The sequence below is a fragment of the Ranitomeya imitator genome, chromosome 7, assembly GCF_032444005.1.
Source record: "Ranitomeya imitator isolate aRanImi1 chromosome 7, aRanImi1.pri, whole genome shotgun sequence".
Taxonomy (NCBI): domain Eukaryota; kingdom Metazoa; phylum Chordata; class Amphibia; order Anura; family Dendrobatidae; genus Ranitomeya; species Ranitomeya imitator.
Window position 1 is genome coordinate 62286346 of NC_091288.1, and position 26285 is coordinate 62312630.

At 43.0% G+C, this 26285-nt stretch overlaps 1 protein-coding gene across 11 annotated transcripts in view; it reads left to right on the forward strand.

The window, feature by feature from the left end:
* Positions 1-549: 549 nt before the first annotated feature.
* MLPH (melanophilin) overlaps positions 550-26285 on the forward strand; it is an 83197-nt gene continuing 57461 nt past the window's right edge. For 3 of the 11 annotated variants that reach the window (XM_069733341.1, XM_069733337.1, XM_069733343.1), the window contains exon 1: positions 16667-16870. In XM_069733341.1, the coding sequence (XP_069589442.1) occupies positions 16761-16870 (110 nt within the window). In that variant the 5' untranslated portion in view covers positions 16667-16760. Of the gene's footprint in view, positions 578-16504; positions 16614-16665; positions 16871-26285 lie in introns of those variants that run through there. The other 8 variants (XM_069733338.1, XM_069733340.1, XM_069733335.1 and 5 more) reach the window with 7 other exon arrangements.

Here is a 26285-nt window from a genome sequence, read left to right on the forward strand (position 1 = left end):
GCATATATCTATTCTTAAAGGGAACCGGTCAGGTCACAATTCTCTTAAGTAAATACGGAACAGGTTAGAGGTTCTAATTAGTATCATGTCAGTGGTGAAATCAGAAAACAACATTACGGGGCAGCATCGTGGCTCAGTGGTTAGCAGCACTGTAACACTGGGGTCCTGGGTTTAAAGCCCACCAAGGACCACATCTGCAAGGAGTTTGTATGTTCTCCCCATGTTTGCGTGGGTTTCCTCCAGCTTCCTCCCACACTCCAAAAACACACTGATAGGGAAATTAGATTGTGAGCCCCAATGGGGACAATGATGATAATATCTGTAAAGCGCTGCGGAATATGATGGCACTATATAAGAAAAGTATAATAATAAGAAAAAAGTCAGTTGAAGTGTATGCGTTTTCTCCGTCCGTGATCTGTGCTCTGTGCCCACACTCATGTGATAAGGGCACTGCTGCCTGTGGCTATGGGAGGTGGCAGTAGGAGGGCAGCACTATGTGACAGGGTACGGCCTGCCCTCCCCTCACAAATACACACAATCCGGGAGCTTTGACATTCCAGCTGCAGCCCGTGAGCAGGTAACGGCCCCCCGTATCTCCTGCGGTCTCTTATATACTCATTTATGTCTGGATCACACATATGCGAATCATACGTCTTCATGTTTTACTGAAATGCGTCTTCTTTTCTATCGTGTCATATAGTAATATTGCGAGAATAGGAGGAATAACAACTGGTAAAAGTCAGAGCAGGCGGTGACACCGGGACAGGACGCATTGATTTTATCTCTTAAAGGGGAAACACTTTCTGCTGCTGCCATCTGGTATCTTAGAAAAGTTGCATACATTCGGCTTTGACATCTGGGATCGCCCTTTTTTTCTCCATTGTAATATTTAATTGTAATAGAGCTATGGAAACTTAGAAACCGAGCAGATATTTGTCCCGTAAAAGCAGAGGCAGTGGTATAAGGAGAATGTTCACATCTCCACATTAGATTAGTATTACAGACGATAATGTACATTAAATTACTATATATTATTGTGATCTCATAATGACATAGTCAGGTGAAATCCGCTCAGTGTGGCCAGCAGAAGGGCTGTGATCATTTGTATTCTGTATACAGCGGAGAAAGCAGCTGCCGGAACCTGATTCCACCAGATCAGCTCCCGCCTGTCTCTCCGGTTGGTAAGTGCTCATTCACACATCAGTATTTGCTCAGTGTTTGTATGAAAAAAACAGGAGTGGAAGTAACAGAGAAAAACTATAATTGAAAGATTTGATGTGATGACGTTCGTCAAATTCATGATGAACGGTGATGTTTTTTACATCACAGATGTTACCCCTGTCCCCGACTGGAGAAGGATTTGTGGCGAGACACACACCACCTGTCCGACGCAAGCACCTTTAATCAGGAACATCTGACTCCAGCACGCTTCCTCATCAAAACTGGCGTGAACATCAACGGTCTTGATGAATAGGAACCTCGGAGTGCACATAACTATATAGTATCCTAAGACTACTTTCACACTAGCGTCGGTACGGGGCCGTCGCCATGCGTCGGCCCGACGTACCGACGCAAACTGTGAAGAAAATGAACAACGGGGGCAGCGGATGCAGTTTTACAACGCATCCGCTGCCCCATTGTAAGGTCCAGGGAGGAGGGGGCGGAGTTCCAGCCGCGCATGCGCAGTCGGAAAAAGCGGAACCGGCGGACAAAAAAAGTTGCATGCAAGATTTTTTTGTCCCGACGGACTGCAAAAACATGACGCATCCATTGCACGACGGATGCAATGTGTGGCAATCCCTCGCAATGCGTTGCTAATGAAAATCTATGGAGAGAAAATACATCGTGCGGGCAACTTTGCAGGATGCGTTTTTTCTCCAAAACGACACATTGCGACGGAGGCCAAACAACGCTAGTGTGAAAGTAGCCTAATGCAGTTTCAATAAGACCTCCTTCACACGTCCTGGAAAAAACAGCACTGGTGCTATCCTTACCTGTGTATGGCCTTCAATAGGGCTAAGATGACAAATAGACACAGCTTGCTTGATATACCCTCTTAAAAAGGAGAACAATTAGTGCAATTCATAGGGACCTATGATGAAAAGGCGACTGAAGCTTGTAATATCTTGCGGAAATATTGGCCCATCTTGATGGCTGATCCAGATCTGAAAGAAGCGATTGGCAGTTTTCCCTCGATTACTTATCAGAGAGGAAGAAATCTGAGGAGTTTTTGGACCAATAGCAATTTCATATCACATCAAGATGATTCTGAGGTGAGGGGTAGGAAATTGAGAGAAGGGTCACACTCCTGTGGTTCCTGTAATTTTTGTAAATATCTTCCAGCTGTAAAGGAATTCATCAATATAGTGGATAAAAAGGAATATTATGTAAGAGACAGTATCAATTATAAGACGAAAGGGGTTGTATATGTAATCATGTGCCCAAAATTGTATGTGAGTAAAACAATTCAAGAATTGAGAAGGCAAATTTCTAAACAAGTCAGTTCTATTAATACAAAGATCGAGACACCTCTATCATTACATATGAGGACTGTACATTGTGATGATCCTTTACAATTGAGGATATAGGGTGTTAGACATATATTTTTGGGTCCTAGGAGGGGAAATTTGGATACCGTGCCTTGCAAAAGTATGTAATAGAAGAAAATTGGCTAAAAGCCGCAGCCAGCTCACCAACCAGACCATAGGCAATTGAGCACGGAGATTCGTCCTGACCTGGACGCCAAGCAGTTGCAGTATACGAAAACGTGGAAACTCCAGCTCCAATAAAATGGCAAAACTCTTTATTAGTCCAACTTCATAAAACGGACAATCCTTACAGAGGTAAAAAGGACATCCTGTGTGATCGAAACGCGTTGCCTATATTCATGTAACCACCTGCGTCCTTTTTACCTCTGTAAGGATTGTCCGTTTTATGAAGTTGGACTAATAAAGATTTTTGCCATTTTATTGGAGCTGGAGTTTCCACGTTTTCGTATACTGCCTTGCAAAAGTAGTTGGCTTCCTGGAACTTTTCAACCTTTTCCCACATATCATGCTTCAAACATAAAAATACCAAATGTATGTGAAGAATCAACAACAAGTGGAACACGATTGTGAAGTTGAACGAAATTTATTGGTTATTTTAAATTTTTGTGGAAAATCAAAAACTGAAAAGTGGGGCGTGCAATATTATTCGGCCTGCTTACTTTCAGTGCAGAAAACTCACTCCAGAAGTTCATTGTGGATCTCTGAATGATCCAATGTTGTCCTAAATGCCTAATGATGATAAATAGAATCCACCTGTGTGTAATCAAGTCTCCGTATAAATGCACCTGCTCTGTGATAGTCTCAGGGTTCTGTTTGAAGCCCAGAGAGCATCATGAAGACCAAGGAACACCACAGGCAGGTCCGTGATACTGTTGTGGAGAAGTTTAAAGCCGGATTTGGATACAAAATGATTTCCAAAACTTTAAACATCCCAAGGATGCACTATGCAAGAGGTCATATTGAAATGGAAGGAGTATCATTCATACCACTGCAAATCTACCAAGACCCGGCCGTCCCTCCAAACTTTCATCTCAAACAAGGAGAAGACTGATCAGAGATGTAGCCAAGAGGCCCATGATCACTCTGGATGAACTGCAGAGATCTACAGCTGAGGTGGGACAGTCTGTCCATAGGACAACAATCAGTCGTACACTGCACAAATCTGCCCTTTATGGAAGAGTGGCAAGAAGAAAGTCATTTCTCAAAGATATCCGTAAAAAGTGTTGTTTAAAGTTTGCAACAAGCCACACCAAACCTGTGGAAGCATGAAACCAAAATTGAACTTTTTGGCAACAATGCCAAACGATATGTTTGGCGTAAAGGCAACACAGCTCATCACCCTGAACACACCATCCCGACTGTGAAACATGATGGTGGCAGCATCTTGGTTTGGGCCTGCTTTTCTTCAGCAGGGACAGGGAAGATGGTTAAAATTGATGGGAAGATGGATGGAGCCAAATACAGGACCATTCTTGAAGAAAACCTGTTGGAGTCTGCAAAAGACCTGAGACTGGGACGGAGATTTGTCTTCCAACAAGACAATGATCCCCAACATAAAGCAAAATCTACAATGCAATGGTTCACAAATAAAAATATCCAGGTGTTAGAATGGCCAAGTCAAAGTCCAGACCTCAATTCAATCGAGAATCTGTGGAAAGAGCTGAAAACTGCTGTTCACAAATGATCTCCATCAAACCTCACTGAGCTCGAGCTGTTTGCCAAGGAAGAATGGGCAAGAATTTCAGTCTCTCGATGTACAAAACTGACAGAGACATATCCCAAGCGACTTGCAGCTGTAATCGCAGCAAAAGGTGGTGCAGCAAAGTATTAAGTTAAAGGGGCCGAATAATATTGCACGCTCCACTTTTCAGTTTTTGATTTTCCACAAAAATTTAAAATAACCAATAAATTTCGTTCAGCTTCACAATTGTCTTCCACTTGTTGTTGATTCTTCACCAAAAATGTATATTTGGTATCTTTATGTTTGAAGCATGATGTGTGGGAAATGTTGAAAAGTTCCAGGGAGCCGAATACTTTCGCAAGGCACTGTAAAATGTTGCTCCAAGAGGAATGCAAATGGTTCTTTAGATGAAAAGTCGCAGCCCTAATGGGTTTAATGAGGGTTTTTCTTTTCCTGCTTTTTTGGAAGATTGATATTAGTTGGTATATGGTTATGGATTCCCTGGCTGTTCTCTATTGGGTTACCCCCCTTATTATATTTGTATAATTATTAACAACTATTCCTGCCTGTAATTAATAATGACTATTAGAGATTTATTTAACATGGTCGAACCTGGTGTGATTTCCTTGGAATTATAAAGTAAACTGGGTTATTGGGCAAATATGTTTGGTGCCTGTTTTTTACATATAATAGTTAATTGGTTGTCAATATCATAATTGAGGTTGTTCCATGGTGATATTATGAAATTATGTGCTATTAATCTAGCTTTTGATTACCGAAGGATGCTTTTCCATTGATTATTACTGAACTGGAATTATAATAGGCTTCTGCGCAAGCACTAGTGCAGCTGGAAGGATTAGATCTTAATGTGTATGTCCGCAAGTGCGCTGATTGCTGGATGGACATGCGCACAACGTTCCCAGCGAGTGCACGGTCTGCTCAGCAATACGCAATCGCGATAGGGCTATGTGGTAGCCAGGACCCCGGAAGTAATTGGAGATGGCTGGTGGCCACAACTGACGTGAGATTAGGTGATTGGATATGAATTAGCATCCGGAACTGATGGAAGTGAGGTGTTACAACTTTATTTGTCCTTGTAATGCATTATATATTTATATTGAGTGCAAAAATCATCAGTGATATAATTGGGAACCTTTTGTAGTGATTGTGATATTGATATGAGGAATACTAAGGGCTTTTTCGGGCAACAGAGAATAATGGTATATTTACTTTAGCCAGTCGTGATTGGTGCGATGATTGGAGATCTGGGATTGGTTGTCCTTGTTGTCCCACATTTATGATATCACACCAAAAGGTTTTAAAAGGTCTGGTTAGTCATGTGGTTGCTCATTCTAGCCTCAAACCCTGATGAAGCCAGGTCTACTGGCGAAACATGTCTGGGATGTCTAGTAGTTATTTTTAGAAGCTTTCTTGTGGAATGTATATAATCACCTAATAAGAGCAGTGGTAGCGGCCGCACCATGCGTTAGCAATCAAAATGAATCAATAGATAGGATACTGTAAATCCAGAGGATGAGATCGTTTTTCTTCAATATCCTAATAGTTTACATCCACTAGCAAAGCAATTTTTAGTGTTATTCTTTAATAGTAGAATTAAAAGTTATGTTTTACTTTAACCGTTAGTTGGGATTTAGTTGCCTTTTGGCAAATAGTGATTATCGTATTTACCCCATGATGGCTTTTTTGAACAGCAATTTTTGTGTATCCGTACCCGTGTGTCACATCCGTGTGCGTGATGTATTGTGGTCCGAGCTGCCGGCAAAAAGGTGACATGTCAAAGTGTTTTGCACATGGCCACACGGTCTCTGGAAACACACTAACATGTGCAGACCCATAGATTTGAATGGGTCTACGTGTGTCAGTGTCTCCGCTACATGGGAAAACGGTCACTACACGTACCAGAGACACTGAGGTGTGAAAGAGGCCTTTCTGGAACTATTCTAAGGTGATTTTTTTGCCATAAGAAAGTGCGACTTTTAGTTATTTTACGCTGCTCTCAATACTTTTAAAAGTAGGTGTAAGGCTGGTTTCACGTGTCCTGATATTTCCGGTACCGGAGATATCTGTGTCAGTGGGTCTGTGTGTCCATTTGTCACATCCGTGTGGCATCCATGTGTCCGTGTTTACCATCCTAGTGGCATCCGTGTGGCATCCGTGTGCTGTCCGTGTGTCCGTGTATTGAAACAATTTGTTTACATTTTAACCCTATGACTTTAAAAACGTACACGGACAGCACACAGACGCCATCTGTGTGCAGTACGTGTTTACACGGACCCATTGACTTGTATGGGTCGTGTAATCCATGCTGTCACTCAAAAACGGACATGGCTGCGTGTTTTTTTCACACGGACACACAGTGCGTGAACACACGCTGACATGTGCATAGACCCATTCATTTGAATGGGTCTACGTGTGTCAGTGTCTCCGGTACGTGAGGAAACTGTCACCACGCGTACCGGAGCCACTGACGTGTGAAACCGGCCTTATAGATGTGGTTTACAATCCAAATAACGTTTCAACCAATTTAAGAATTGTAACTTTAAAAAAAAGAAAAAGTTGCTAACTCATTCCAATAGAGAGGTGGAGTAAAAAGAGGAAAATCACTTCTAGATAGAAGTGTTATATCTACGTAGGTGTCTGCCTAATTTATCAAGCATCCTGTGACACTGATAAATGTGACACACATAGCAGTAAAGCAGCTTAAATAAAAAGTGACTTTAAAACTCGCTCTCACGATAACGTCTACCTCTGTGCTTAACGAAAAATAGCTCAACATTAAGATTAGGAAATCACATGTAACAAAAATGAAGCTTTGCTATATTTTTTTTTTATTACACCACACTGCAAAATTTGCTGTAAGCTAGCCTAAGAGAAAAAGCACACTGTATTCTCAGACATTTTTAATATTTTCGCTTTAGAATGCAAACTAAAAAAAATCGCTATATCCAAATTATGACTGCTACTGAAAGTTTACTTATAAGTGACATACTATTGATAAAGATCCACATACAGTCAGAAGCCTTAAATCTACCTTTTCACCTCATATTCAGACATTTTACATTCTATTGATCAGCAAAGGTCTTACGCCTATTGAGAAAACAATGATTGTAAGGATACACCCTCACTGTTTAAAGCCCCCCAAACACATTCTTTAACTGCAATCCCCATATATCGCACTCCATACATTATAATGGCCACAAAAAGCACTCAATGCAGTATAATAGGGCATTGCATTGATTTTAATATAGTTTAAAGGCTCCACGTAGTGTTCAATACAGTATAATGGGCCCCAAATAGTCCTCCATACTGTATACCGGGGCATTTAATTACTTTTCATACAGTTTAATCGCCCCACATAGTGCTCCATACAGTATAATGACCCTACATAGTCCTCCATATAGTATAATGGCCTTATATAGTGCTCCATACAGTACAATAACCCCACATAGTCCTCCATATAGTATAATGGGTCCCATATAGTGCTTCATACGGTTTAATGCCCCCACATAGTGCTTCCTGCAGTATAATGACCCCACATAGTCCTCCGTATAGTATAATGGGCCACAAAAAGTGTTCCATACAGTATAATGGGCCCAACATAGTGCTCCATATAGTATAATGGAGTCCAGTGTTTCCTTCTATACAGTATAATGGCCACAAAAAGTGTTCCACACTCAAACTGGAGCATTGCAGGGGGAATAAAGTTAATTTTCTCCCCCACAGCGTTTGGCTAAGTGTGGGCGCCGAGCAGATTAATAACGCTATTAACCTGCAGATTAACCCCATATCTGCAGGTTTATAGCATTTTTTTCTAGTGACAGGTTCCCTATAGCACTGACCCCAGGAGTTTACAGCTTCCCCTACTATTTAAGGACTACCTCTTGGCAGCATCAAGCATTTTACAAGAGCAGGATCTTTTCAGGATCTGCCCACATTTGTTCAGCTTTTGAGAGCTGTAAAAAGATTGAGCTGAGCTAATCGCCACCACTTAGCTATCTCAGAAAACAAACTAGAAACGTGTAGCAGAGCGCCCTGGAGCTGAACGTACTGGAGGTTATGCAGTTATGGCATTCACTGGTACATTAAGTTTATTGTTATTTTAACCTTATGTAACACCACCAGTATACTCGTCTGGCACGCAGAGCTAAAAGGCAATAACTCAGCGCTGCCAAGCTTGAAATATTTTAACATTTATTAACCCCTTTCACGCAACCCAACTGTACATGTACATCACGGTCAGGGTACGCGTGTAAGGAGTGGGCTCGAGAGCTAGGCACCCCCCATACAGGGCAGATGCTGGCTGTAATACATAGCCAACATCTGCCTGTAACAGCAGCTATCGGCATTAGCTGAGATAGCTACAATTTAACTACTTAAATGCTGTTGTAAACTACTGATCATGGTGTACGTGCTCACCAGTAAATACCAGCCCCTGCAATGCAATCATGGAGGACCAATGGGTTACCCTGATCCCATCTTGGTACTCCTCTGAAGTTCAGCCTTTGAGTAACTTTAAATTGCTTCAGATTTCAAAAGACTCCAAGCAGCTAAGCATTTTCTGCTCTAAAGATTCTCTATACATTGCAATACAAGTCAATGGGAAAAGACGTTTAAAGGGACTCTGTCACCTGAATTTGGAGGGAACAATCTTCAGCCATAGGGGCGGGGTTTTCGGGTGTTTGAGGCAAGATTGCCTTGTGCAGGCGTGTACTACGGAGGACAGAGAATGAACTTCAATCCAATATTGCAGCCAGCATGCAGCCAGTGGGTAAGGAAAGGGTGAATCAAACACCCGAAAACCCCGCCTCTATGGCTGAAAATTGTTCCCTCCAAATTCAGGTGACAGAGTCCCTGTAAGTACTCTCGAGTGGTTTCAGAGTTTTCGCTTTGTCATCTTTGACAAATTGAAGAAAAAACACTGGAAAATGCCAGTAAAGAAAGATGACCCAAAACTGATGGAAAAGCGCTACAAAAATGACGGCGTTCAAAAACGAGTAAGCAAGTGCTCAGGAAACAATCAATAAGAAGCTTAAAAAGACACTTGAAGGCAAAAAAAACACCCACTTGACCGGAAGCAACTTGCTCTTTGAAAAGTCAGCAGGTTCAATTGAGACTTAAAGCCGTCATGTGCATGTAACCAAAGGGTATGTTCACACTGAGTTTTTTGAGTATTAGGAGCAGAAACTCTGTGGAAACTCGTCAAATCCTCCTCAAAAACAACATCAAGTGTCTGCTCAGTTTCTGCTTTGAAAACATAGCCAAAAGACTCAATGTGATCATAGACACAGAGTGCTTTTTCAGGCGGGTTCCAGGCAGAATCCACCTGAAAAAAGACGTTCGATGCATATACCCTTAGGTACAAAGTACATGAAGTCTTCCCCTGATGGCAACCACCAGTATACAAAAGCACACACATAGGATTTGCTGGGAAAAATTGTCAGCAAATTTGCATGGAAATCAGCCACTAATCATTGTTCTGAATTTCTGATTTTGAAAGTTTTATGGCTACAGTGGAATCACGTGTGGCTGATTTTGTCAAGGAAATTTCTGCAATTGAAAATCTGTTACATTTATCTTAGGTCACATTCAGTATTTCACCATTATTAGGGATGAGCAAACCCAGATCAGGGTTCGTACCTAGGTGTCCGGTGCTGAACTCCAAACATGAACTTCTCGTGGAAGCCTGTGTTACTGTTTGGAGTTTGGATGCTTATTAAAGCTTGTTGAAAGGATGCAGTGCATCCTATCAACGAGCTTTTAAGTTGCGGGCACTTCCGAAGTCATCATAGCCATGCGAAGTATTGGCTGGCGCCACCAATGACCCAGCCGGATAATGGGTGGCAATGCTGCTCGAGTGGGGGACAGTTTAAAATAAATAAATTAAAAAAAACAACGTGGGGTACCCCCTTTTTTAACAACCAGCCTCGGGAAAGCAGACAGCTGTGAACTGGTCTTTTTATGCTAGGAAGGGGCTAATATCCATAGACCTTTCCATTTTATTAATATCAGCTCCAACTGTCTGCTCTGCCTTTGCTAGCTATTAAATATGGGGTGACTTTAAAATAAATTACATGGGGTTCCCCCAATTTTTAATAACCAGGTGAGGCAAACAGCTGGGGGCTGATATTTTTATTCTGGGAAGGGTCATGGATATTGGCCTACTAAGCCTAATAAGACCAGATCTCACATGCCCCAGATATGGCGCATCCATTAGATGTGCCAATTCTGGCTCTTGGCCTTGGCTCTTCCTGATTGCCCTGGTGCATTGACAATTCAGGTAATGGGATTGTGAGGTTGCTGTTAGCAGCTGGCTCTGACATCAAGTCCATTGGTTAGTAATGGAGAGACGTCTGTCAGACACACCCCCATTACTAACCCCATAGTCAATAGAAATAAACACACACAAAAAAATCTTTATTTAAAAAAAACTCCCAGACAATTTTCCTATTTCACCCACTTATGGTATTAAAAAAACCACACCAGTCTGCTGTAATCCAAATGGAAGCCCCACAATGATCCCCGTCTTCTTTGTGCAGTGTATAGAGCCCCATTCAGACAATGGGGCTTCATAGACTGGAGCAGCAGCCGGGACTCACAATGTACTCTGCTGGGTCTTGTGGAGTACACTGTGATAGCCAGAATAATGAGTGTTGACATGACTGCAAGTGACTTATGGAGCCTCATTGTTGAGGCTGCAGAGGTCACTTGCGGACATTTCTCACGGGTGTTGATGTTTCAGACATTATCGCCCATTAGAAATGCTCGAGAACAAGGCTGCATAGGTCACTCTCGGTCAACCATCGCTCTTGAAACATGACCACTCATCATTCCGACTCTCATGCTGTACCTGATGGAGTACAGCATGAGATCTGTCAGTGGCTGCTGCTCCAGTCTATGGAGCTTCATTTTCTGAAGAGGGCTTCATCCACTAGATCAAGATGACAGGGATCGTTGTAGGAACTTCATTTGGATTATGGATTTTTTGTTAATGAATGGGTCAAAGAAGGAAACTGTTTGGTAGTGATTTTAATAAATAAATGATTTTTGTGAGAGTTGGTTTATTTCTTTTGACTACTTTGTTAGTAATGGGGATGTCTAATTGATACCTCTCAATTACTAAGCAGTAGGAATCATGTCAGCGCCAGCTGCTGACATCAACCCCACAACCCATTACCTCGATTGCCCCCGCACCAAGGCAATCGGGAAGAGCCAAGGCTAAGCGCCAGAACTGGTGTATCTAATGGATGCACCATTCTGGGGTGGCGGAGGGCTAGTCTTATTAGGCTGGCAATAGGACAGTGTCAATGCCCCTTCCCAGTCTATTAATTTCAACTTCCAGCTGTCTGCTTTGCCTTAGCTGGTTGTTAAAAATAGGGGATACCCCACATCATTTTTTAAGGGTCACCCCATATTTAATAACCAGCAAAGACAAAGCAGATAGCTGTGGACTGATACTAATAGGCTGGGGAGGTCTATGGATATCGGCCCCTTCCCAGCATGATAAGACCAGCTCACAGCTGTGTGCTTTCCCTTAGCTGGTCATGAAAAATAGGGAGTACCCCCTGCAGTTTTTTTTTTGTTTATTTTACACTGTCCCTAACTCGACCAGCATTGCCACCCATGATTCGGCGATTATACAGTTCTGTTCACGGGTGGCGCTGGCCAGTCACAGCCATTCTAGTACTTGGCATGGCTGTGATGACTCAAAAAATAGTGGGGACCCCAAGTAATCTTTTATCATTTATTTATTAATAAGTACAGTAATCTACACACTCAAGGCACTGTTCCACTCCTCCTTCTTATTCCTTTTTTTTGTTATTTTAAGTAATTTCTCTATCCACATTTGTTTGCTGGGCAACTTTCCTGCTCTTGCTCCCATTTTGCTTCCTTGTGCAGCCCCCTAACCCTTACTATGACCCTTTTACAGCCATTTTACAGCACCAAAATTTGGGTCCCCATTGATTTATATGGGGTTCGAGTCCAGGGTCAAGTTCTGGTACCCGAACCAAACTTCGGACTAAAGTTCGCCTGAACCCGAAATTTCACAGGTCCACTCATCCCTAGGCTGCCGTCACACTAGCAGTATTTGATCAGTATTTTACATCAGTATTTGTAAGCCAAAACCAGGAATGGGTGATAAATGCAGAAGGGGTGCATATGTTTCTGTTATACTTTTCCTCTATTTGTTCCACTCCTGGTTTTGACTTACAAATACTGATGTAAAATACTGACCATATACTGCAAGTGTGATGGCAGCCTTAGGCCGGCGTCACACTAGAGAGTTTTATGGACGTATGAGAGGCGCAAAAACTACGCATTGCACACTGACCAATGATTCTCTATGGGCCAGCTCCTATCTGCTGTATATTTTGCAGGTGCTGCGTTTGTCAGCATATTGCTCAAAAAATCTGCCAATAAAAGTTTATGGGGGTGAGAAAAATACGGATTACACACGGACCATCAGTGTGGCTTGCGAGAAATACGCAGCGGTGTTCTATAGAAAAGTCGGCAATTCAGTGCGGTGTACAGTAAAATCACACTGACAGGTTAGAATAGAATAGATATAATAAATGTCTACACATAGTATAGGTATATCTATCTATATATATATATATATATATATATATATATATATACTGTATATATATATATATATATCATTGAGACACATATATATATATATTTATATTTAATACAGAGCTAGATAGCATAAAAGCCGGTAATTCAATTGCCGGCTTTTGCTATCTCCTTATCAAACCCGACAGGATATGAGACATGGTTTACATACAGTTAACCATTTCATATCCCTTATTTTTTACATATTCCTCACTAATAATGTTCCAAGTGTCTGTGTGCAAAATTTGGGTGCTCTAGCTGTTAAAATATTATTATTATTATTATTATTATTATTGTATAGCACCATTAATTCCATGGTGCTGTACATGAGAAAGGGGTTACATACAGGGTTATAGATATCGTTTACAGTAAACAGGTTTACAGTGACAGACTGGTACAGAGGGGAGAGGACCCTGTCCTTGCGGACTTACATTCTATGGGATAGTGGGGAAGAGACAGAAAGTCGGGGGAGCGGCAGCTCTGGCGGTGGTGAGTTTATAAAATTATGTGATGTTTTTATTCCCTGGTGGATTGATTGCTCTTCTTTCTTGCATGTTAAGGCTATGTGCACACGATGCGGATTTTGCTGCGGATCCGCAGCAGTTTCCCATGAGTTTACATTACAATGCAAACCTATGGGAAACAGAAAACACTGTGCACATGCTGCGGTAAAAACCGCGCGGAAACTCAGCGGTTTACATTCCGCAGCATGTCACTTCTTTCTGCGGTTTCCGCAGCGGTTTTACACCTGCTCTAATAGAAAACCGCAGTGAAACCCGCAAAAAAACCACGGTAAATCCGCGGTAAAGCTGTGATAAATCTGCAGCAAAAACGCAGTGTTTTTGCCCTGCAGATTTATCAAATCCGCTGCAGAAAAATCCGCTGTGGACCATTCTACGTGTGCACATAGCCTTACAATTTCAGAAACCGCAGCATGCTGTGATTTTTTTATTTTGTCAAAAAACAGTTGAGAAAAAAAAACCTCAAATCTGCACTGCCTTAGGCCTGTCCCACACGTCCAGAAAATTCCGGTACCTGAAAAATCGGTACCGGAATTATCCGTGTCCGTGTGCTCACGTGGCACATCAGTGTGGCATACGTGCGGTATCCGTGTGCCGCCCGTGTGCCGCCTGAGGACCACACGGACCGTGCAGCGTCGCAGCTCTTCCTGTATGAGCGGTCATGTGGTGCCGCTTATTACAGTGATGAATATGCGGCTCCACCCCTATTGGAGGTGGAGCCGCATATTCATCACTGTAATGTGCGGCACCACGTGACCGCTCATACAGGAAGAGCTGCGACGCTGAGAGGATGGAAGTGCCGAGGGAGCTGGGTAAGTATTTTAATGCAAGCGGGCAGGCGCACAGGGGGTGGGAGGGGGAGATTACCGGGAACTTTATTTTAAAAACAAAAAATGTAAAAAAAAATGATTTTTCATTCCTTCTCTCCAGTAGCGCTGTCTCCTGCACGGCACACGGACTGCAAACGGATAGCATCCGAGTGAGGTACGTGTTTTACACGGACCCATTGACTTTAATGGGTCCGTGTGATCCATGGGTTCCCACAAACACTGACATGTCTCCGTGTTTTCCAAACGGACACATGGTCCGTGAAAACACGCTGAAATGTGCAGAGACACATTGATTTTAATGTGTCTACGTGAGTCAGTGTCTCCGGTACGTGAGGAAACTGTCACCTCTCGTACCGGAGCCACAGACGTGTGAAACCAGCCTTATTGAATAATATTGGTCCTAGTGCAATCCAATTTTCAATCGCACTTGTCTGGTTTATACACTAGTATGAGTGAGCTCTAAGGGCTCATACTCACTTGCGCGAAACTCGGATTAGTCTCGCATGTTAATACCCGGCGCTGCTGCCGGTACTCAGATCGGAGCGTGAGGCAGCATAGGAATACATGGAGCCGCACGTTCCGCTCTTCTGTGTCATCCGAGTTTCTCACAAGTGAGTATGAGCCCTAAAACTAACACTCTGACCAACACTGATGACAACAGGATCCAAAACATGGATGACCCATTTTTTGCCTACATGAGAAATCACTGACATCTTAATAAGGCCTTAGCGTAGTTTTCATGATTGCATTCACATCTACTTTTTGTGTAGTTTCTCCTGTATCGAGATTTTTCGAGAAATGCACTCACTAACCTGGCCTTGTGAGGTGCTAGTCTCCAAAAGTGGTACCCAAACATACATAGAAAAGATTTCCACTGCACACTTTGAAGTCATGTAGTAAAGTGTAGACTTTAATGAAACATTCGGGAAAATGTTAAAATTTGACTATTGTGTCTTGTTTGCAACCACAAGTGACGTTTCGACTCTGAGTCTTTTTCAAACTGTCGTGGCACTGTGAGGTTGGAGGTGTAGAGCTGTATCCGGTACTGCGCAGTACCAGTTTCAAGGCTGTTTTTTTTGTTTTGTGCCAAAGTTTTCTTTTACGTTACACTAATTTTCTACTTGTTTATTTATAACCTATTAAAAAGTTGCAAAATTTTTGCAATCCCCTGTAGTCATTTTTGTTATGTATGCCAAAAATGTTTTCACAAATGTTAGATTTTTCTGCAGATGCAGGTTGTACAACTTCACGCTCTAAAAAAGCACAAAAAAGTACAAAACAAAGTGCATTTTTACAATGCATCAATTTTAGGAAAGTCAATGAATACCACAAAGCAAAAAAGAAGTGATAAAAAAAAATGCAAATGATAAAATGGATCCCTTATCTCCCAAAGCTCATTCACACATCAGTGATTTTTCTCATACACAAAGAAAGTCAGACTTTCCAGGGGCGTTTTTTGATCAGTGTCAACAGAGCTTGGTCAGTGTCTGTTTTTACCCTCAAAGTTTGGTCTGCGTTTCAACAGTTTTTCTCAGATGGGAAGAAAAAAACTGATGGAGGTTTCTTCAGCTTCTCCTATCAAACATCCATGAAAAATGGACAGCACGATTATGGCATATCAAAACTGCCCAATTTTTTTTTCAAAGTTTCATAGACTTGCATGGGCGACTTTGAGTTGATACTTGATTCAAGATCCAACATGTCTACGTGCTTTTGGGCTAATCTCTCAGTCCAAGGTGTATCATAGACTATCTGTGGAAAACAGAATTTGTACAAGAAAAAATGATGTATGAATGAGCCCTTATTCTATGGCTTACTCAACTGCAGAGTCCTCAGACATCATACGAGGGATTTTTCAGGCATTTGGCCCCTAAGGTTTGTGTGACAAGGACAGTACATTCAAAGCAGAATATTTTTAATACACATAATTGAAGCTGACAATAAGACCATTGAGAGAAGTAGGGCTGTCGGGGGCACATGCTATCTTCAGACATCAGCCCCTTGTGGTATGACTATCAGCTGACCGCCTTTCGGCACAGGCATTCCCGTGAACCGTCTCATGCTCATTTTCAGAAATGAGGGAATGTGTCTTTTTCATGGTAATTAAAGTGAAAATCTCCTCTTATATACGCTTTTTAACCCTTTTAATTTCAGCACATTGTGACCTGGGTCCCATCTAAGCTTAACAATATACCGTATGTGTGTATGTATATATATATATATATATATATATATATATATATATACTCAGTACTTGCTTCCATGGTGTATTCTTAACTGTCTTCTATGACTTTATTAATTCATTTCCTGTCTTACTTTCTTCATGAACTTATCACATGTCATCTCCAGAAGAAAAAAAACGATGTATCATGTGGACATTCTGTAAATTATCTAGGTCAGTTTTGTGCCTATCAGTTACAATGACATCCACTGTTAATCTGCCAGTGCTTCATGTGATGCAGATATCCGGCTGCATCTCATCTACTGACTCTTCTCTTCGATCTTACAGCTGTAGTGACCACCGAATACAGCGTCCATTACCATGGGGAAGAAACTGGACTTGTCCAAGCTGAGCGAAGATGAAGCCAAACATGTATGGGAGGTTGTGGAAAGAGACATGAATCTCCGCAAGAATGAAGAGCAGAGGCTTGAGTGAGTACACCATAAAGCACGAAACCTTCATATAGCGTACAGTGCATACTGCACCAGCTGCCAGAATAGGAAATGCCTTCATTACTAAAGTCCAGCTAAACATCTGTAATAACTATTATATTTTCCAGAATATTAACGTATATTTAAATTTAAGTGTAATTTTTTGGTTCAGTTTTGGGGCAGGTTTTGTAATCACAAGAAGAACTCTCCATTTGTGGGACTTTATGGAGGAACATTTCTCCTTGTGGAGAAAGTCAAGCTGGTGTAAGGAGACTTATAGGCCACGCAATGCTCCTCTGAGAATTTAAATTGCCTCTTCAAGGAGGAAGAGAACATAGTACCACCTATTGGATGTAGGACTGATGAGGGGCAAACATCAAAAAACACATATATGCAAAAGGAGGGTCTGGTTTGGCTTTTTACCCTAAGTCATCTGGCAAGGTTCTTTAAAAAGTTGACATTGATTTTTTAGGATTGCTACATTCAATAGATGACACTAGAGTTCAAGTCCTCTTTCTCTCTGAAAACGGACTGAAAAGATGGATACAAGTTCTATCCGGAAAAATTGACGTCTGAGTCAAAGTCATATAATGGAACTATTATAGCAAAATAAAGAAAAAGAAAAACAGCACCGCTGTGTTGCACTTACCCCTCGTGTGTGGAAACAATCCAAATAGCTGAGACTCCGTCCTCTCATATAGTCGGCCCTTTGAGGGTGCTGCATCCAAAGAGTAAAACTGTTGTAAATCCAAGAGAAAGAAATATAGCGCACTCCTCGGTCCGGACATAAATCTTTAATCTTCACCCCCCAACACGTTGTCTCCCGCCCGCTTTTCTTCGTAAGATGTTCCAATAAAGTTAAAGATTTATGTCCGGACCGAGGAGTGCGCTATATTTCTTTCTCTTGGATTTACAACATATAATGGAACTATTTTCATTTGCCTGTGTAATGGGTTCACTCCTAGTTTTTGGTTTATCAATGATGATCCTAAAAGCTGCAGTGTAAAATAGACCTTGGTCAAATAGGCAAAATTATCTAATTTGGTATAGTGGTGCTTGAAAGTTTCTCAATAATTTTCCATATTTCTGCATAAATTTGTCCTAAAGCTACATCAGATTTTTACACAAGTTCTAACAGTAGATAATGAGAGCCAAATGAGACAAGGTAGTAAAAAATTATTAGATTTTTGTTACTTTTTTATTTTTTGATTAATTACCTTCCCCAGGAGTGGTTGACCAACAAAGATCACTCCAAGAGCAAGGAGTATAATAGTCCACAAAGTCACAAAGGTACTCAAGATAAGCTGTAAGCAACTCTAGGCCTCTCTCACATTGGTTACCGTATATACTCAAGTATAAGCTGACCCGAGTGTAAGCCGAGGTACCTAATTTTACCTCAAAAAACGTGAAAACTTATTGACTTGAGTATATGCCGAGGGGAGAGATGCAGCTGCTACTGGGTCCGCAAGGCTCTCCACGAGTCTCCCCTCTGCCTGTCGGTCAACGAGTCTCTCACGGGGGTGTTTCTTACCCACTTCTGTACAGCGGCGGTGGAGCAGCGCCGCCATCCTGTCATATATGGAGTCCTGGAGGTAGTGGCGTTCCTTGTTGTGAATTCTGTGGCTGAATTCACTCCTGTGGTCACAAGTGGTACTGCAGCTTCTGAGCTTCCTCCCTCAGGTGTTCTGGTGAGCTCGTTAACTGCTTCATTACTTAACTCCGCCTGATGCTGCTATCCTTGCTCCTTGTCAATGTTTCAGTGTTGGATCTGAGCTTCTCCTGATTGTTCCTGTGACCTGCTGCTCTGTATAGCTAAGTGCTTTTTGCTTTTTTGTTGCTTTTTTTCTGTCCAGCTTGTCTTTTGTTTTTGCTGGAAGCTCTGAGACGCAAAGGGTGTACCGCCGTGCCGTTAGTTCGGCACGGTGGGTTTTTTTTTGCCCCCTTTGCGTGGTTTTGTTTTAGGGTTTTTTGTAGACTGCAAAGTTCGCTTTACTGTCCTCGCTCTGTCCTAGAATATCGGGCCCCACTTTGCTGAATCTATTTCATCCCTACGTTTTGTCTTTTCATCTTACTCACAGTCATTATATGTGGGGGGCTGCCTTTTCCTTTGGGGAATTTCTCTGGGGCAAGTCAGGCCTATTTTTCTATCTTCAGGCTAGCTAGTTTCTTAGGCTGTGCCGAGTTGCCTAGGTAGTTGTTAGGCGCAATCCACAGCCGCTTTTAGTTGTGTTTAGGATAGGATCAGGTGTGCAGTCTACAGAGTTTCCACGTCTCAGAGCTCGTTCTTGTATTTTTGGGTATTTGTCAGATCACTGTGTGCGCTCTGATCGCTAAGCACACTGTGTTTCTGGATTGCCTTCATAACACCTGTCATTAGCAAACATAACAGTACAAGGAGCCCAACTAATGATTCTCAATAGAGGGAAAGAAAAAGTTCTGACATCATTTTTTTTTTTTTTCTGCTCTGTGTTCACTTTTTTTTTTTCCCCTAGACATTTGGGTGATTCTGGACACAGGTGTGGACATGGATATTCAGGGTCTGTGCTCTTCAATGGATAATCTCGTTATAAATGTACAAAAAATTCAAGATACTATTGATCAGAAATCTATGTTAGAACCAAGAATTCCTATTCCTGATTTGTTTTTTGGAGATAGAACTAAGTTTCTAAGTTTCAAAAATAATTGTAAGCTATTTCTGGCCTTGAAACCTCATTCTTCTGGTAATCCTATTCAACAGGTTTTGATTATTATTTCTTTTTTGCGCGGCGACCCTCAAGACTGGGCATTTTCTCTTGCGCCAGGAGACCCTGCATTGAGTAGTGTCGATGCGTTTTTCCTGGCGCTCGGATTGCTGTACGATGAGCCTAATTCAGTGGATCAGGCTGAGAAAAATTTGCTGGCTTTGTGCCAGGGTCAGGATGATATAGAAGTATATTGTCAGAAATTTAGGAAATGGTCAGTACTCACTCAGTGGAATGAATCTGCGCTGGCAGCTTTGTTCAGAAAGGGTCTCTCTGAGGCTCTTAAGGATGTCATGGTGGGATTTCCTATGCCTGCTGGTGTGAATGAGTCTTTGTCTTTGGCCATTCAGATCGGTCGACGCTTGCGCGAGCGTAAATCTGTGCACCATTTGGCGGTACTGCCTGAGGTTAAACCTGAGCCTATGCAGTGCGATAGGACTATGACTAGAGTTGAACGGCAGGAATACAGACGTCTGAATGGTCTGTGTTTCTACTGTGGTGATTCCACTCATGCTATTTCTGATTGTCCTAAGCGCACTAAGCGGTCCGCTAGGTCTGCCGTCATTGGTACTGTACAGTCCAAATTCCTTCTGTCCATTACCTTGATATGCTCTTTGTCGTCGTTTTCTGTCATGGCGTTTGTGGATTCGGGCGCTGCCCTGAATCTGATGGATTTGGATTATGCTAAACGTTGTGGGTTTTTCTTGGAGCCTTTGCGGTGTCCTATTCCATTGAGAGGAATTGATGCTACACCTTTGGCCAAGAATAAACCTCAATACTGGGCCCAGCTGACCATGTGCATGGCTCCTGCACATCAGGAAGTTATTCGCTTTCTGGTGTTGCATAATCTGCATGATGTGGTCGTGTTGGGGTTGCCATGGCTACAAACCCATAATCCAGTATTGGATTGGAATTCCATGTCGGTATCCAGCTGGGGTTGTCAGGGGGTACATGGTGATGTTCCATTTTTGTCGATTTCGTCATCCACCCCTTCTGAGGTCCCAGAGTTCTTGTCTGATTATCAGGATGTATTTGAAGAGCCCAAGTCCGATGCTCTACCTCCGCATAGGGATTGTGATTGTGCTATCAATTTGATTCCTGGTAGTAAATTCCCTAAAGGTCGATTATTTAATTTATCCGTGCCCGAACACGCCGCTATGCGCAGTTATGTGAAGGAATCCCTGGAGAAGGGACATATTCGCCCATCGTCATCACCACTGGGAGCAGGGTTCTTCTTTGTAGCCAAGAAGGATGGTTCGCTGAGACCGTGTATTGATTACCGCCTTCTTAATAAGATCACTGTTAAATTTCAGTATCCCTTGCCATTGTTATCTGACTTGTTTGCTCGGATTAAGGGGGCTAGTTGGTTCACTAAGATAGATCTTCGTGGTGCGTATAATCTGGTGAGAATCAGGCAAGGAGATGAATGGAAAACTGCATTCAATACGCCCGAGGGTCATTTTGAGTATCTAGTGATGCCGTTCGGACTTGCCAATGCTCCATCTGTGTTTCAGTCTTTTATGCATGACATCTTCCGTGAGTATCTGGATAAATTCCTGATTGTTTACTTGGATGACATTTTGATCTTCTCAGATGATTGGGAGTCTCATGTGAAGCAGGTCAGAATGGTTTTTCAGGTCCTGCGTGCTAACTCTTTGTTTGTGAAGGGATCAAAGTGTCTCTTCGGTGTGCAGAAAGTTTCATTTTTGGGGTTCATCTTTACCCCTTCTACTATCGAGATGGATCCAGTTAAGGTCCAAGCCATCCAGGATTGGATTCAGCCGACATCTCTGAAAAGTCTGCAAAAGTTCCTGGGCTTTGCTAATTTTTATCGTCGCTTCATCTGTAATTTTTCTAGCATTGCCAAACCATTGACCGATTTGACCAAGAAGGGTGCTGATTTGGTTAATTGGTCTTCTGCTGCTGTGGAAGCTTTTCAGGAGTTGAAGCGTCGTTTTTGTTCTGCCCCTGTGTTGTGTCAGCCAGATGTTTCTCTTCCGTTCCAGGTCGAGGTTGATGCTTCTGAGATTGGAGCAGGGGCGGTTTTGTCACAGAGAGGTTCTGATTGCTCAGTGATGAAACCATGTGCTTTCTTTTCCAGGAAGTTTTCGCCCGCTGAGCGTAATTATGATGTGGGCAATCGAGAGTTGCTGGCCATGAAGTGGGCATTCGAGGAGTGGCGTCATTGGCTTGAAGGAGCTAAGCATCGCGTGGTGGTATTGACTGATCATAAGAACTTGACTTATCTCGAGTCTGCCAAGCGCTTGAATCCTAGACAGGCCCGTTGGTCGTTATTTTTTGCCCGCTTCGACTTTGTGATTTCGTACCTTCCGGGCTCTAAAAATGTGAAGGCGGATGCTCTGTCTAGGAGTTTTGTGCCCGACTCTCCGGGTTTATCTGAGCCAGCGGGTATCCTCAAGGAAGGAGTCATTGTGTCTGCCATCTCCCCTGATTTGCGGCGGGTGCTGCAAAAATTTCAGGCGAATAAACCTGATCGTTGTCCAGCAGAGAAACTGTTCGTCCCTGATAGGTGGACTAATAAACTTATCTCTGAACTTCATTGTTCGGTGTTGGCTGGTCATCCTGGAATCTTTGGTACCAGAGAGTTAGTGGCTAGATCCTTCTGGTGGCCATCTCTGTCACGGGATGTACGTACTTTTGTGCAGTCCTGTGGGATTTGTGCTAGGGCTAAGCCCTGCTGTTCTCGTGCCAGTGGGTTGCTTTTGCCCTTGCCGGTCCCAAAGAGGCCTTGGACACATATTTCGATGGATTTCATTTCTGACCTTCCCGTTTCTCAAAAGATGTCAGTCATTTGGGTGGTCTGTGATCGCTTTTCTAAAATGGTCCATCTGGTGCCCTTGGCTAAATTGCCTTCCTCCTCTGATTTGGTACCTTTGTTCTTTCAGCATGTGGTTCGGTTGCATGGCATTCCTGAGAATATTGTTTCTGACAGAGGTTCCCAGTTTGTTTCAAGGTTTTGGCGAGCCTTTTGTGGTAGGATGGGCATTGACCTATCCTTTTCCTCGGCTTTCCATCCTCAGACTAATGGCCAGACCGAACGAACCAATCAGACCTTGGAAACATATCTGAGATGTTTTGTTTCTGCAGACCAGGATGATTGGGTGTCCTTTTTGCCGTTGGCTGAGTTCGCCCTTAATAATCGGGCCAGCTCGGCTACCTTGGTTTCTCCATTTTTTTGCAATTCTGGGTTCCATCCTCGTTTCTCTTCAGGACAGGTTGAGTCTTCGGACTGTCCTGGTGTGGATTCTGTGGTGGATAGGTTGCAGCAGATCTGGACTCAGGTAGTGGACAATTTGATCTTGTCCCAGGAGAAAGCTCAACTTTTCGCTAATCGCAGACGCCGTGTGGGTCCCCGACTTCGTGTTGGGGATCTGGTTTGTTTATCTTCTCGTCATATTCCTATGAAGGTTTCCTCTCCTAAATTTAAACCTCGTTTTATTGGTCCGTATAGGATTTCTGAGGTTCTCAATCCTGTGTCTTTTCGTTTGACCCTCCCAGACTCCTTTTCCATACATAATGTATTCCATAGGTCGTTGTTGCGGAGATACGTGGCACCTATGGTTCCATCTGTTGAGCCTCCTGCCCCGGTTTTGGTGGAGGGGGAATTGGAGTATATTGTGGAGAAGATTTTGGATTCTCGTGTTTCTAGACGGAAACTCCAGTATCTGGTTAAATGGAAGGGTTATGCTCAGTAAGATAATTCCTGGGTTTTTGCCTCTGATGTTCATGCTTCCGATCTTGTTCGTGCCTTTCATGCGGCTCATCCTGGTCGGCCTGGGGGCTCTGGTGAGGGTTCGGTGACCCCTCCTCAAGGGGGGGGTACTGTTGTGAATTCTGTGGCTGAATTCACTCCTGTGGTCACAAGTGGTACTGCAGCTTCTGAGCTTCCTCCCTCAGGTGTTCTGGTGAGCTCGTTAACTGCTTCATTACTTAACTCCGCCTGATGCTGCTATCCTTGCTCCTTGTCAATGTTTCAGTATTGGATCTGAGCTTCTCCTGATTGTTCCTGTGACCTGCTGCTCTGTATAGCTAAGTGCTTTTTGCTTTTTTGTTGCTTTTTTTCTGTCCAGCTTGTCTTTTGTTTTTGCTGGAAGCTCTGAGACGCAAAGGGTGTACCGCCGTGCCGTTAGTTCGGCACGGTGGGTTTTTTTTTGCCCCCTTTGCGTGGTTTTGTTTTAGGGTTTTTTGTAGACTGCAAAGTTCGCTTTACTGTCCTCGCTCTGTCCTAGAATATCGGGCCCCACTTTGCTGAATCTATTTCATCCCTACGTTTTGTCTTTTCATCTTACTCACAGTCATTATATGTGGGGGGCTGCCTTTTCCTTTGGGGAATTTCTCTGGGGCAAGTCAGGCCTATTTTTCTATCTTCAGGCTAGCTAGTTTCTTAGGCTGTGCCGAGTTGCCTAGGTAGTTGTTAGGCGCAATCCACAGCCGCTTTTAGTTGTGTTTAGGATAGGATCAGGTGTGCAGTCTACAGAGTTTCCACGTCTCAGAGCTCGTTCTTGTATTTTTGGGTATTTGTCAGATCACTGTGTGCGCTCTGATCGCTAAGCACACTGTGTTTCTGGATTGCCTTCATAACACCTGTCATTAGCAAACATAACAGTTCCTGTAACGTATGGAGCAGCAGTAGCAATCATGGAGGCAAGCGGTAGCCATACAGCAGGTGGAGGTTGCAGGCAGCCTGTATTTTCGCTGCACACACTTCACTTCTAGCCCCGCTCATTATGGCTTATGAATAGACGTGACGTCACCGGAACTGAAGGGTGAGGCCGCCTGCAACCTCCACCTGCCGTACAGCTACCGCTTGCCTCCGCGACTGCTGCTCCATACATTACAGACACGCTGCTACCTCCAGGACTCCATACATGACAGGATGGCGCTGCTCCACTGCTACCGCTTGTTTCATAGGTTACCGGCACACCGCTACCTCCGGGACTCCATACATACCAGGATGGCGCTGCTCCACCGCTGCTGTTGTGAAGGATGGGGTAAGAAACACCTCCGAGGAAGAGAGATGGAGAGGGGAGACAGACAGGTGGGGGTGACTCGAGTATAAGCCAAGAGGGGCACTTTCCACTGAAAAAACATTGGCTGAAAATCTCGAGTTTATACGGTAATGTTCATAAGTCCACCATCAAGAGGACACTGATCAACAATGGTGTGCAAGTCAAGATTGCAAGGCGAAACCAGTGCTCTCTCAAAAGAACATTTCTGCCCGAGTGCAGTTTGTTAAAGATCACCTGGAGAAGCCATAAGGCTATTGGAACAATGTTTTATGGACTAATGAGCTCAAAATACAGCTTTTTGCAGCAACTGGATCAGGATGATTTTTATCAGTAAATTCTAAAAGAAAACAGAGACATCTGTCCATGAGCTGAATCTCAAGAAAACGTGAGTCATCCAGCAAGACAATGATCTAAAGCACGCAAGTAGTTCTACAAAGCAATGATTAAGGAAAAATAAAATTTAAGTTTTGGAATGGCCGAGTCAACATCCTGACCATTATCCTATAGAAATAATGTGGAAGTACCTGAAGCGAGTAGTGCATGAGACAACCCAGCAAAGTAACAGAGGTGAAGCGGTCTTGTAGGGAGGAGTGGGCATAAGACATTGGATCTTTTTTTTTTTTCAATAAAACAAATGACAAAAGTCTAATAACTTTGCCTAATTTGTTTAATTTGGTTTTGTTTATCTACTTTTAGGACTTGCATAAAAATCTGATGTTGCAGTAGTTGATTGGCCGCTGCCCATCAATATTCCAGCACGGGCAGCACGGTGGCACAGCGGATAGCACTGCAGCCTTGCAGCGCTGGGGTCCTGGGTTCTAATCCCACCCAGGACAACATATGCAAGGAGTTTGTATGTTCTCCCCGTGTCTGCGTGGGTTTCCTCCGGGTACTCCGGTTTCCTCCCACATTCCAAAGACATACTGATAGGGATTCTAGATTGTGAGCCCCATCGAGGACAGTGATGATAATGTGTGCAAAACTGTAAAGCATTGCGGAATATGTTAGCGCTATATAAAAATAAAGATTATTATTATTATTCCATCAGAGCAGACATCCACCCTGATGAAATAATGAAAGCCGCAACTAGTCAGCGGTCAGTGGTTGGCTGCAGCTCTCAAGCTGGAGACCCGGCACTGACATTGGCTGGGAAAGTGCCAGTGCAGTTATTATTTTAGAGCGACTCAGGCATTTAAAAAGGGCTGTCCAAGTTCTCCTTTATACCACAATATGCCATATTTGATATTGAAGCCATTTTCTATTCCTGTGAGGTATAAGAATCGATGAAACTAAGGGCATACGTCTGTGCAATTAACTTAGCGGAAGAATGTAAATACTTAATCCTCTAAACTCATCCTTCTTGCCAAACATTACGTCTGCTCCACCCTGCGCAAACCCCAAAAACAAATAGCTCCTGGTATGTGCAGGTAGGAGTCTGTGATTCATCCCCGTGCAGACACTTCTAACAGCTGCAGTCAGGGTGAAATGAATATAACGCAGCAGCGAACATCATTACCTATATACAGTGCTTTATAGAAGACCGGAAGAACATGAAGGGATGAGCAGGACGGCTTCTTGTCTGACACTGCTTGGAGACTTCACACGGTGAAGTGAAACATATGATAACTTGTATTTGACAGGAGG